Source organism: Apodemus sylvaticus, chromosome 15 (assembly GCF_947179515.1).
Source record: "Apodemus sylvaticus chromosome 15, mApoSyl1.1, whole genome shotgun sequence".
NCBI lineage: Eukaryota > Metazoa > Chordata > Mammalia > Rodentia > Muridae > Apodemus > Apodemus sylvaticus.
The window spans coordinates 66608613-66622583 of NC_067486.1; the positions used below are offsets into that span (position 1 = coordinate 66608613).

The 13971-nt window shown below is 45.7% G+C and overlaps 1 protein-coding gene across 2 annotated transcripts in view; it reads right to left on the reverse strand.

Annotated features, from left to right (window-relative positions):
- The window catches only part of Itgb5 (integrin subunit beta 5), a 115664-nt gene that overhangs the window by 40473 nt on the left and 61220 nt on the right, over positions 1-13971 (reverse strand). For both annotated transcript variants that reach the window (XM_052158115.1, XM_052158114.1), the window contains exons 6-9: positions 10553-10714; positions 9349-9444; positions 7373-7462; positions 1971-2105 (exon numbers count right to left, since the gene is read on the reverse strand). In XM_052158115.1, coding sequence (XP_052014075.1) covers positions 1971-2105; positions 7373-7462; positions 9349-9444; positions 10553-10714 — 483 coding nt within the window. The remainder of the gene's footprint in view (positions 1-1970; positions 2106-7372; positions 7463-9348; positions 9445-10552; positions 10715-13971) is intronic.

Sequence of the window (13971 nt, forward strand, 5' to 3'; positions counted from 1 at the left end):
AGGCTGGCCTTGAACTCAGAAATCTGCCTGCCTCTGCCTCTCAGAGTGCTGGGATTACAGGCATGCACCACCACCGCCTGGCTGATAATCTTCAATTTTAATATGTCTTTCTATATACTTCCTCTATTTTATCAGAAATGTTTTCAATGTAAATCTTTGATTTTATCACAAGTGTTTCTAATTCCACCTTCAATTAATTTAGAAAGAATTTTTATATCAACCATTTTTATGTAAAAGTTTCCATGAAATAGTTTTAACATGTTTGTCTATTTATTTCTTGAATTTTACCAGAAATATTTTCCATGTAAATCTTGATTGTTATCTGAAAATGTTTAGAATTCAACCTTCAATCAACTTAGAATTATCTTTATGCCTATCATTTTATCTATATAATTTCCATGATAATCTTTAATTTTAACATGTTTTTCTATATAGTTCTTCAATTTTATCAGAAATTCCATGTAAATCTCCAAGTTTATCAGAAAATGTTTATAATTCCACTTTTAATCAATTTAGGAATACTTTTATACCTACCATTAGTATATCTATATAAAATTTTCCATGGTAATCTTCAATTCTAACATGTTTTTCTACATTTTTCTACAATTTTATCAGAAATATTTTCCACAAAAATCTTCAATTCTATCATAAAATGTTTCGATCCCATATTTCAATTAATTTAGCAATGTTTTAAAGGTCTACCACATTACTGCTTAATTTTCCATGAAAATTGTCAATTTTAATGTGTTTATCTGAAATATTTTCCATGTAAGTCTTTAATTTATCACAAAGTGTTTTTACTTCCCTTTACTTCCCTTTTCAATAAGTAAAAACAAAAAAAAAAATTTTTTTAAAACAGAAAAACAACAACAACAACAACAACAACAACAACAACAAAAAAAAACATGGGGCTGGAGAGATGGCTCAGTGGTTAAGAGCATTGGCTGCTTTTCCAGAGGACTCAGGTTCAATTCCCAGCATCCACATGTCAGCTGGAAACTGTTTGTAACTCCAGTTCCAGAGGATCTGACATCCTCACACAGACATGCTGCAGGCAAACACCAATGCACATAAAAATAAATACATATTTTTAAAAAATGGAGAAGATGGAAAAGGATTGTGGTATTAATTAATAAATTAATAAAATAATAAAAACTATGAATCCTAAAAATAAATAAATAAAAGAGGAAAGTTTAAAATGACATTGGGACGGTCTCTATAGTCTGTCTGCTTCTAACAGCAGACCTCCAGGAGGTGTGTGGACAATCCTCCAATCACCATCGAGAGCCTGTGTTACCATGGACACAGTGGTGTCACCACTCATAAAAGCTCCCCAGTGCTTTCCTTTCCAATCTTTGTTTGTCATCACTGCTACATCTTTTATCTTTTTGGAAGACAAGGTCCCCCTATATAGGCTATTCAGACTAATGTCAAAAACAATGTTCCTTCCCTGACTCACGATGTGCCGCCATGCTCAGCTTCTGACTACACATCTTTGCATCCTTACCTTTACACACATCATTTATATCCATTATGTGACAGGCTTCTGTTCCCTCTATGGCTGCAGGTAGCCCTCAGGCTCATCCAATAAGGTGAGACGCATGGATGATTATCTTCATCCGTTCCCAAAAAGATGAGGAATAGAAGCCAAATCTCCTAGACTCCTGGCACTATTCTTCCACCTGACTGGATTCGTGTCAAGCTAAAACAATAATGGCTAAAGCACCAAGGGCCCAGTGTCACTGAGGAACTGTCAGCTGGCAGTGCACTGAGGGGTCTGTGGACTGGAGCTCGGTAACCGATCCTCCTAAGACTTTGCACAGAAAGTGCACAGCAGCTTGGGAAAAATGCTGGACTAGAAGGCAGAGCGCAAGTCTCTAGAGGATTCCAGAGAGCTACAAAGTTGTCAGATTCGGAGAATAACTGCCCAATCAAACAAGAACTCTTATAAACTAGGAGTGAGAACTTACCGTGTCCCCGATCTTCAGACCCTCACACTTCCTCTGACCAGGGTAGGATACACCATCTTGGCAGGTAGCAGTGAAGAAGAGATTAAGGTCTTCTGGCTGATCCCACACCGACAGCTCCACCTTAGCCCGGATGCTCTGAACAAAGGGAGAAAAGAAAGCCCACAGTACTTAGAAACAGCCAAAGTGAGGTGTTCTCCATGATGGCTTTCTTATATCACGTTCTTTCTCCTAACCTCAGGAGGTTTCCCATACACCATCTTGGTAGATATGGCTTGGGCCTCCCTCTGTGAGCCTGGAATGGTTGGTGATGGTCTATGTGCAAAATGATCACACTCAGGACAGCAGCCCCTTTGCCCAGTGTCTCTTCTCCTGCCTTGCCCCCCTGGCTAGCACCTTACTATCCTGCAAAGACAGTTCATCCAAGGTCCATCTGGCCTTTCTTCACACTCACACCCATCCCTTACTAGATGAGGTTATCCCATGAGTCTGAAACTACATTATCTGAGAGTCGACTCTTCTTCTCTGGGGTTTAGCTGCTCAAGACACTGACCAACACAAAGACACAGAAAAGGAAGGAAGGAAGGAAGGAAGGAAGGAAGGAAGGAAGGAAGGAAGGAAGGAAGGAAGGAAGGAAGGAAGGAAGGAAGGAAGGAAGACTGAAAGTAGCGGGTACTGGGAGTTTGGGGAGAAGTTGGAGTCCTATACTGCTGGCTGGAGTGGAAGCTGATACAGGCTTTTAGAAAACCAATAAGTAATGTATTCTAAAATTCAGGCTGATCTCAGTTCTAGCTTCCTCTGAGGATTATACACAACTGAAATGCGCAGGTCACCAAGAGGCAGGGACAAGAATGTCTACAGCATGTTAAGAGCAAGAATCTGGAAACTCTCCAAAGGCCTGCCAATAGTACAATAGAGTTAAGTAAACCACAGAATATCCACCTAGCAGAGCACTTACAATAGCAACAATGTATCAAACACAGGCCTGTAAAGTGACCATGAAGAGTATAACATTGCTCAAAGCCAGACACACTCTATTGGTTTATTCTCTAATAAACAGTAGATCACATATAACGGTGGCCCCATGAGATCCTGAGAGCTATAAACTTCCCATATCACTTAGTGATGTTAATCTACCTTCTATATATTCAGGTACACAATGGTCACCACTGTTACAACTGCCTGTGTATTTAGTATGGTACCAGCCTCAGAGGTTTGCAGCCTAGGAGAGAAAGGCAGGAGCAGACAGCCGAGATAACAACGTAATGCATTCACCCTCTAGGTTAACATGCTGTATACTCTTAGCCTGCACAATGCTATAACTCCCTGACATGAGGTATTTCTCAGAGTGCATCCTTGCTACTAAGTGAGAAGCTATCGTGTGTGAAATTCAGCAACAGGCAGAACTAATGGTTGCCCTTAGGGGATATCGAGAGAAGGAGGCCTGCAAGGGACTTGCCTGTGCTGGCAGTGTTCTGCTCTGGCTGTGTTTTCTTTGTATATTTTTGTTTCTGAGACAGGGTCTTGTTAGATAGTCTAGGCTGACTCTGAACTCTGTAATCCTGTTCCTTTCAGGCTTCTGAGCTGAAATTGCAAGCAACAAGCCCAACCATGATCTGCTTCTTCCCTGGGTGTTAGATATTCAGGCATGGTTAGTTTATACTAGGTTTACGGAATCCTTTACATACCTCTCGGCTTTTAGAATCCACCCTTGATGAGTAGAGAAAATACTATTGTTGTTTTGCTAAATAAATGGTCATGCTGTCATCCTGCCTTATCCGTAAATAAGGACTGCACTCAACCTGGGTCAGGAAGCTTCTTCTACAGGACGCAGGAGATGATACAGAGACTCATGACTGTTCAGAGTGTGGCTCAGAGTTCTCAGCCCTGAGTAGGATATCTGTATTACCTTACCACACCCTCAAGGCTGAGGGAACATGACAGACAAGGGAGCAGAAAGAATGTAACCGATGCGAAAAAACGTGGAGAAGTGTTATCTCCTGAGTGTTCCGTAGTAGCCATTGCACTCAGGAACTCGAGGCAACTATGGTTATCTGAACAAAATTTGTACAAATTTCAGCAAATCATAACTCTGCCATAAATGGAGGAGGGATTCAGGAGATCCTACCCCTGAGGAGCTATTCTGCCCTTAAAAAAAAAAAAAAATCTGTAAGAAGCTAGGCACCGGTGGTACACACCTTTAATTCAAGCACTTGGGAGGCAGAGGCAGGTGGATCTCTGAGTGCAAGGCCAGCCTGGTCTACTGATTGATTTCTAGGACAGCCAGGGCTACACAGAGAAACCCTGTCTCAGAACAACAACAGCAACAACAACCCTTTAAGTAATAGCCAAGTGTGATGCCACATACCTTTAATCCCAGCACTAAGAAGACATGGGTAGGTGGATCTCCATAGCGAGTCTAGACCAGCCAGGGCTACTTAATAAAATGCTGTCTCTAAAGTCCCTATGAAAGATATAGCTTTAGGAGCTGAGGCCAACTGAAGTAACTTTATGACTATTTAGAAGTCATATTTTTATCAAGCATTTTAAAAAAAATCTGCTTATAACACAGACAGCAGGACTTACAGACAGCAGGACTTACAGACAGCAGGACTTACTCTGAGAGACACTGAGCCAACTTGCCTCACAAGCAAGAAGCCAAAGCACCCCCAGCTTCTGCAGATCTCCCACCCCTCCCCTTAGCCCCCTAACTCTGGAATGTGTGCTAAGCTTGAATACATGAAATATGCAGTTTTCCCAACAAATTCACAGCTTGCAGAAAATACTCCACAAAAACTGGTCTCTCTGCAACAAACTGTCGAAGTGTTGCTACAACTCTAAAAATACTAACCCTCTGAAAGCCACTTTCCTCTTCAGAGTGCCACGCTTAATTGCAAAGGTCACAAAAGTGCCACATCAACACATACTACACACTTCCACTGAATGTAATTAGTTATTTACAGATCTGCCTTCTCAGTGCGCCACGAACCCGAAGGAACATATATGTGCCTTCTCCCTCCAGGACACAGCACACGTCTTGTTGAATGAATACATGAACCAAAGTACAGACGTTTGAACAACAGTTTTCCTCAAGGGACTGGGCAGATGGTGATGAAATCTTTGAAGACAGCTAATAGGGTCTGGAGGAACGGCTGGGCTTAAGAAAATCCTGACTGTTCTTCAAGACAGCTCAAACTGGTCCCCAGCACCCACACTGGGCAGTTTCAAACAGCAGGTAACTCCAGCTCCAGGGAATCTAATCCTTCCTCTGGCCTCCAAGAAAACTGACACATGCATTCACATTTAGACACCCATACACAAAGGGGGGATATGCATACACACACATATGCACGTATATTTGTATATATAGATGGCAGGAATTATGAAGATTTAGCTCAGACCTCATGTATGGCAACAAAAGCTGATCCCAAAAGCCCGTTGCTGAGGCAGGCCTCCAGAGCTCAGGCTGATCCCATACCCACAGGCTTCTTCCCTCAGAATCCACTGACTTTGGGAAAGTATGAATCACCCGGTCGCCCCACCTCACAGCTACAAGGGTCCTCCTTCCTTGAAACACCGCATGGTCCTGCAGGGCAGAGCTGTGCTAGTTCCAATGTCCTGCTGCCATGTGACATACAGTGCTGGCCACAATTAGCCCCCTAAGATGTATTTATTGACAGAAAAGAATGAAGTGCAAGATGCGTCAGCAGTTCAAAGGCACAAGAACCGGTTCTTATGCACAAGGCCGTTCACGTGCCCCTCGTGAACTTACTCAATTGCTACCAGCTCTGCCCCTCAAGATGGCTTCTTACTCCCACCCCAGAAAAAGCCGACAATGTCAAGAATGCAGGCCCCCTAAGTGCGATTCTGTTACAGACCCTGTGTCACGTTAGGTCACATCTGCAATTGCTTTCTGTCGGCCCAGCTGTGGGGGGAGGGGAGCGGTTGGAGCAGACTTTATGGCAACAACCAAAAGAGAAACATGTGCTCTGCTAGGGCAGAACCCACCGCGGGCTCTGACGTCACCCTCCGCTGCTGCTCTAGTGGTCTGCACACCATCCCGCACGCTCCCACTTTAAAGAGAGGCCCCTGGGCTTTTTGTCTTAAGTGTCTCTCTTCATAAGCGTGGAATGATGTTTCTGTATTCAGACTCAGGGCTCAGCCCTGGAAGAGAATCTTCCCTCTGCAGTACTCTGCGAGAGACTCCATGCTGCCAAACACCCTTGGGCAGAGAGTGAGTTTGGCCCAGCTAGAAAAGGATATAAATCTAAGAGCTGACAATTCTGCATTGTGAAAGACACAAGTCAGACAGAGCCAAAGACCACAACTACTTCATCTGTAATGTATACTCTGACCAAGATCTTCCAGTGTCCCCACAGATCCATTGCTAGCGTCCAGAGGAGCAAAGTCAAGACCCACACGTAGTTATGGCTGTGACTCATGAAATCCACCGCAAATCAAGGCAGTGATGAAAATGTCAACCAGCACCAGCAAGCACAGTGGTGTGCTCTGGTGCCCGTGGAGGCTAAGAGGGGAGTGTTGGATCCCCTGGAACTGGAGTTATAGAGGGTTGTAAGCCTCCATGTGGATGCTGGGAGTCAAACTAGAGCAGCCTGCCTGTGCGTATGGCTTAGAAGTATTCTTTGTGTAAATTGTAGCATTTCCCCTGATCCTGATTTGTTGTGTATATATATTGTTTTTTAGTGAAAATCTTGGAACCTGGGGAGCTAGGCGTAGAGTGGGGTACCCACTTAGAGTGGGGTTGGCAGAAATGATCTTTTTAGGCTGCATTAGAAACTAGAGTGAATCCAGTTTCCCTGAGCAACTACAAGGGCCCTGATATTGTTGCTGGAACCCCTAAATTAAACTGAGAAATGTGTTGCATAGCTCAGATGAGGCGACTCCTTAGCTCTGTCTTCTCCAAAAGCCTTCATCTCACAGAGCTCTCTACCTGTCTCGTCCTACACAGTAAATTCCAGGACAGCCAGGTTAGAGAGCGCCTGTCTCAAGGGTTCAGGGTGGACGGAGCAACCCAGATAGAAATGAAGGCTATAGTGTAGAGGAAGAGAAGAAGAGAAAATTCTGGCTTTAGCAGAATTCACAAGAGAAATGAGGTAAGCTAGGACTTGTGAAGAGCCCAAACTCCAACAGTTCATGAGAGGGAATATGAGAGGCAACTAGCCAGAAATTCTCCTTGATGCCCAACTCCACACAGGACACAGAGACATGGAGGACCTGAGTAGGGGACTTGGCGACACCTCAAACACTAGGGGTCCCTAATAGAAGGGTTGCAGGCAGAATTAAGTCTCCACTCAAACCTCTATCAGCCCCAGGCCTCAGTGTTTCAGAAGGGGTGGGATGGGGGTGGGGAGTTGGAAGGGGGAAGGTCAGAGCCAAGGACTTACGCTGTACGCATTGATAATCAGTTGAATAATATTTTTGGAATCTCCATGCAAAATCTCCACAGTGGTTCCAGGTATCAGGGCTGTAAAATTCTTGGAAAAACACAAAACAAAACAACAACAAAAAGTAAGACCATTTTGCCTTCTGTGAGGGTTAATTTTATGTCAACCTGACACAGGCTAGAGTCACCTATATTGAGAAAATGCCTCCATAAGATTGGACTGTAGGCAGCCTGTAGAGCATTTTCCTAATCAGGGATTGATGGGGAGGGCCCAGCCCACAGTGGGCGGGGCCATCCCTGGCTAGTAGTCCTGGGTTCCATAAGAAAGCAGGCTGAGCAAGCCATGAGGAGCACCCTTCCATGACCTCTGCATCCACTCCTGCCTCCAAGTTCCTCCTATTTGAGTTCCCCTCCTGGCTTCCTTCAGTGATGACCTATGATGTGGAACTGTTAGCCAAATAACCCCTTTCCTCCCCAAATTGCTTTTGGTCATGGTGTTTCATCTCGGCAATAGTAACCCTCACTAAGACACCCTCCATCCCGTCAGAGTCAAGAGTGTACTGTGGACAAGAGTGGAGAAGGGTCAGTACCATGCTCTGCCGCTCTCCCAGACCACACGCTGGAGAAGGTGCCAATGAGAGGCAAGGAAAAGTGGTGAGAGAAGTACACTCAGGGGGCTGTGAAAGGGAGCACAGGGCTGACAGCAAGTGACCGTCCACCCTCTAAGGTCCCGGGACCTTCTCACCACCATTCCTGGTAATCTCAGGCTCATTTCCAGATGACTCAGTGTGTTCTCCAGGAGCACAAAGGACTGCTTCCCCAAGCATCTGAGGGCAGCCTATCTCCTCAGTAGAGAGCCAACATACGACGGGTGTCTACTAAAGACCTTTTGATACCAGCACGGCTCCTACGTGCAGCTCTGAACACAGGACAGAGTTCCTGCCACTCTCAGGCTGACCAGGCCAACCCATTCTGAGGAAGGAGACTGAAGCCAACCAAGGAGGAAACAAGGCCCAGTACAGCTTCTGCACTTAGTCCTTCTAAGAATGTGGTTTGTAGTGGACAAGCTTTAACCCATGATCTTGCACCAAACGAAAAGTAAGCATCTTCCATTTTATCACCTAAAATAGACTCAAGCTCAGAGAGGATCCATGACTCAAGGAAGATACTGTGAAATTTTCATAACTCGTAAGGCAGGGGCCTTTGAGACACAAATCCAACAAAAATTCTTTAGAGAATAATCAAGGGATTCCTGACAGCATCCCCTATATGCTCACAATGTACAGAGGGCATCCAGGGTGAGCCAGGTTTATACTTAGCTCACACGAGCTCACATAGCCAAAGAGGTTGAGTGTATGTGCCTGTGTGTGCACATTTGAGAGCAGCACATAAAGGCCAGAGGGTAGACTGAGGTCCTCCACTACTCTCTAAGGAGTTTGTGAGTACCACTTGCAGCTCACTGTGATTGCCAAATGGTGGCCTAGGTGGTAACCTGGGAAAAGACTTGAATGCAACAAGCCCCATAGCTCTCTTGTTTCAGTCACTGACTGACTTTTGGGGAGACCTGCCATGCTGGGCCACTCCTTGTCTCCCACCCTCCACAGGAAGGCAGAGACAGCTGTAACACTGAGTTAGCTGTGTGTGGTAGTAACCAACAACAGGCTGCCCAGCGTCTCAGTTCCCTTTGTACAGAATTATTTCACATTTTCCTTCTCCACTGGAATAGACCCCTGTGTCTCCATCCATCTTCTCAACATTTCTGAGGTATTTCTCTGAGTTAAATTAGTTAACATAGTTTAAAACTCCTGGTGAAGATGTTCATGACCACATGACCACTCAAGAGTTTTCTTATTACTTCTAAGTGCAGCTCCATTGACCCCGCCCACTCCCACTCTAATCTCTAACTGGCTTTATGGGTCAGAATGAGTGGCAGATCAGGCTACCCTCCCCAACCCTCCAGCCCACACACAAGAGTACCTTGTAGAGCATATAGTGGTTCTTCGTCACTGCAAAGATGAGGTTGATATTGTTCTCTGCCAACTTCTCTCCAAGCAAGGCAAGCGATGGATAGTCCTAAGGCCAAGGCAAAAGTCAAGAGTGTAACCATGCCAACCAGCTGCAACACTGACATGTGACCTGCAGACATGAAGACCCTGGGAAAAGCATCTTTCTCTTGGGTGCCCCATTAACCAAGGGCCCAATAACCAAGTCCATGGGCAGATCCTTAACCAAGAGGCTATAGGAAGCGATGCTCACTAGAAAGGCCCCTCTAGCATCTCTAGGTGCGATCTGTATCCCTCCCCATCCTTTCAGGAGGGATGAGGATAACTGTGGCTCCAGGAAGAACCATTTGCCGCCACATTCTACCATCTGCCACCAGGATACACCCATTAGCTTGTACCCCTTCCCTATGGCTGTTCCTTGCCCTGTATTCCTTTTCCTATGCCCAACATTCAGGTAACCAATTCCTGCTCATGGCTCACAACAAGCAAAGGAGGCCACCACTCTCTGGAATCAGGCTGGGATTGAGGAAGGAGGTAGCCACATGAGGAGAAAGGAAAGACAGGAGGCAATTTAACCCTGGTTGGTACAGGGATTGCAGTTGGGTGAGGTCCTATAGTTAAAAGGCCTTTCTTGAGACTCCATCACTCCTGAATAATCCGGAAAGCTTAGATGATCACCTGAAGCTGGAGAAAATGGGCTTGTCCTGCAAAGCAAACTGGGAAGAACTGCTCTCTAGCCAGATATTAAAATAGATTTGGGCAAGAAGGTATACATTTCTTTAAAATCCTGCATTAAAAAATGTGGCAGAATCTTAGTACTTGCTGGGCTGGGTATCTTCTAGCTCTAGCCCAGTTGTGACCCCTTCAAGAAAGCAGGCTCCACACTGCCTTCAGATCACCTCCACAGGAGCCATTTGGCTCCCAGGCCACCCCTTCCTACAATGAGATAGCTCCCATTAGGTACACAGCGGTGTGGAGATGAACCAACTACAGAAATCCCTAACAAGAATTAGTTCCTAAGGAGGTTTTAAAACTTAGTGAGAGAAGACAAAATAATGAGTAAACCTGGATCCCCAGAACGGAGAGAACAGCACAAGCACTGAAGGCGGAGGAAGTTTTCCGGGAAGGGATGGGTGACGGGTACAAGGAAAGGCCAGAGGAGCCGTCCCGGCACTCACCATCTGGTTGGACGCAGTGTACTCGTTGGCCTCATTCAGGTGACACTGGCCATCGTGTGGCTGGACCAGGCCGCCGAGTTTTCCATCCAGTGCAATGTGGGGCACGTCGTCTGTTGTGAACACCAGCAAGTGCAGTGCATCTTTTCGCCATCCAATCTTCTCCTGAAAGACAGAAGATGGGGTGGGGTGGGAGAAGATGGAGGCGGTATAGCCTTCCTGTACAAACCTGCCCAGGCCATCATATGAGACACCAGCTGGCTGTAGGGCTCCAAGTCTGAGTGAGAGGTATGTCCTTCCCACAGCAGCAGAACTTCTCACTTAAACCCACGCCACAGTGGCACCAATGAGAAGCTCTGTCCACACAGGCCCATGTGCCTGGACACCCACTGGTATCATCCTCTTCTATCCACTGGTACCCACTCTTCCCTGACTTCACCCAAGAGCCACACCTCTGACTTCACCCAAGGGCCACACCTCTGGAAGATTCCCTTTCAGCCTCCAGAACAAGCCTGAGCCCACCCCAACGCCTTCATCACACCACTGGCTGAGACTGTACAAGATGACGGTTACACATTTGAGGCCCAGTTAGACAGGGACCATTCAGTAAAGCATCCACACGGCCCTGCCATTGGAGATGGCTCTCCCTTTTGAGGATCTGGTAAGAACTGCCATCTCTCCCAGTACGAGCGAATTCTCCAATCCTCACCAAAATCACCTCAATGCCAAAAGTGCAGCAGATGCGCTCTCTCTCCCTTACTGTTTCACTACATGGGACTTGTTTCACTTCACAGGATTATCCAGACTGAGGCTCAGCTAAATATAGTGCATGGCAGGGGGGAGCTCTTGACTGCTCATATTCAGCCACTGTAGCCACCACACAGAACCACTCAGGAATTATCATCCGGAGCCGGAATGTGTGGCCACTCCTTTACTATTGGTGACAGGGCATCCGGAAATACGCTGGTGACTACAGAGAGGGTTAGACATTGCCAAGCGCTAGCTACAGATGTTAAGATAGAAAACTCACGGAGGTGAGCTTCATACATCATAAAGGTTAAAAGCTATCAACAGCAGATGAGGAGCTGGGGCACCGCCCATTCTCACTCATCATCTGGACAACTAAGATGCTGCCCTACTCCCTTCGGTATCAGCATGGGTAAAGAGACATATCATAAAGTCAAAAGCAGAGGTGGGGGGGGGGAGGAATTCAAAAACACCAGTGAAGATGGAAGGCCTGCTGTGGGCAGGAGTGGTCACCTAAGAGGAGTCAGTTTTAGAGTCATGTAACTTTTATCTAATAAACAGCTACTTTATCTCCTATTGTGTGCCAGATCCTTGGGAGGTCACAGATCTACCAAAAGCTTATTCCAGCTCTTAAAGACACTCATTTTAAGTAAAAAAACAGCAGCTTCAACGTACATGACAGTGTTAATGCAAGCAAATACAATATTAATGGAAGCCAGGGAGGGGAGGAGGAGGGAGAGAATGGAGGAGGGAGAAGGAGGAGGATGACTATAATGAGGAGGAGGAAGAGGAGGAAGAGGAAGAGGAGGAGGAAGAGGAGGAGGAGGAAGAAGAAGAAGAGGAGGAAGAGGAGGAGGAAAACAAGGGATGTGTAGGCTTAGGGTTTTGCACCTGCACCCCTCCTCTGGAAATAACAACTCTGAGACTTATTTATGAATAAATGCCTAGGCCATAAGCTTTGGGTTGCTCCCACTAGTTTATCCCGTTTAAACTTGTAAGTCTGCATAAGGCTAGTTACCTCTCAGTTTCATACATTCACCCCCCTCAGAGTCCAGGGAGAATCTACTTGCCTCTGATTCTTTCCCATAATCCTCTCTTTCTACTGGATGTCTCATCTTCTATTGCCTGCCTTTTTCTAATAGGATTTTTATTGACAGATGATGCTTCCACACAGTGCACAAGATAATCCTCTACAAGAATGAAGAGGAGGATGAGGATGGGGAGGAGGGGGATGGGGAGGATGGGCATGTAGAGGAGGAAGAGAGCTGAGGTGGAGAAAGGCCTTCCCAATTTGCACGAAACTCAAGCTGCTCTGGAAGGATGAAGAGAACACTGAGGAAACAGAAGAAACAAGGAGGAAGCAGAAAAGGAAACATCGGCAGAAAGAGAAGAAAAGAGCACGGCAAAGAGGTGCCCACATCTGGGAGCTGGTGCCCCTCAGAGCTATGCCAGGACAAGCTGGACACGGGACAGGAGCCGGAAGAAGAAGAGGCCATAGAGAGGCTGCCAGGATCCCGGTAGGTTCTGATTTTTGCTCTGTTGGTTTTCACCTTCTGAGTGTGTATGTACACACTTACAGAGAGTGAATGCCACACTACATAAATTATCCCTCAATAAGCTAGACTTTAAGAAAAAACTTTAGCTCTAAGTAGTTATCTGTCAACTCCATGGTTCTATTTGAGGGGACTCCAGCCACAAGAGTGCCGTGAAATTACGCATGACCACATTTTATCAGTAGTAAGAAAAGATGAAAAGATGTGGTATGGGAATGGGAAAGTAAACTGATGTTCATAAAAAAAATCTGAAATGATGTGCAACCAATTATACACAGTGGAAACAAAGACTCGGGTATTTGTGGTATGATTATAAACCGTGTAAGAAACACAGAATTCTATTTCAAAACAGCATGAGATAGTGAGATTAAAGTGTCACATAATATGTTCGGAGTTAGATCTGGGTCATCTCCTCTTTTTCCTATTATTTTTCAAACTACAAGCGGTGCTGCTGCCACACTGGGCTTTGAATGCTGCTCTTTGCTTTCTTCAGGCCCCATTTTTCCTTTGGCAGTTTCTCTGTAGTCAGAGAGAGAGAGAGAGAGAGAGAGAGAGAGAGAGAGAGAGAGAACCAGATGAGGGCTCAGGTTAGCAAGAAGCCAGACAACATGGAACTTGAGTGTTTTAAGATGGAGTTCTCCTACTGTTTCTGACTCCCTGTGTAACCCTGACCAATTTATGTGTCACCTAGAAAGTGTTTTTCCCTTATCTGTATAACAAACATAAAAATACTTCACTTTTATTGAGCACATCCACAATTCTATTAACCCCTCCTCACTTTGGCCAATCTCTATAAAACGGGCTAGACACTGCCATCCCATAGCTGAGCACACTGACCAGTTCACTCTACTCTCAAGGTAGACTGACACAGCCTGTGTTTCACTCACAGAGTTAAATCACCCAGTTATACAGGGAGAGGAAGCTCTGTGTGCACAGCAAAGGCGATAACTCAGAAAAAAGCCCAGTACAGCACTGTGTAGCCTGTGACTGCCCGATCCCAAACTCAATGCTTGCTGAAAGGAAGGGAGAGGCTACAGCAGACACTGCCCCCAGAATGAGGGTAACTCTATTTCCTATTAACTGGGCTCATGATCAGTAAGTGGTGTCAATGGCCTTGGCCCA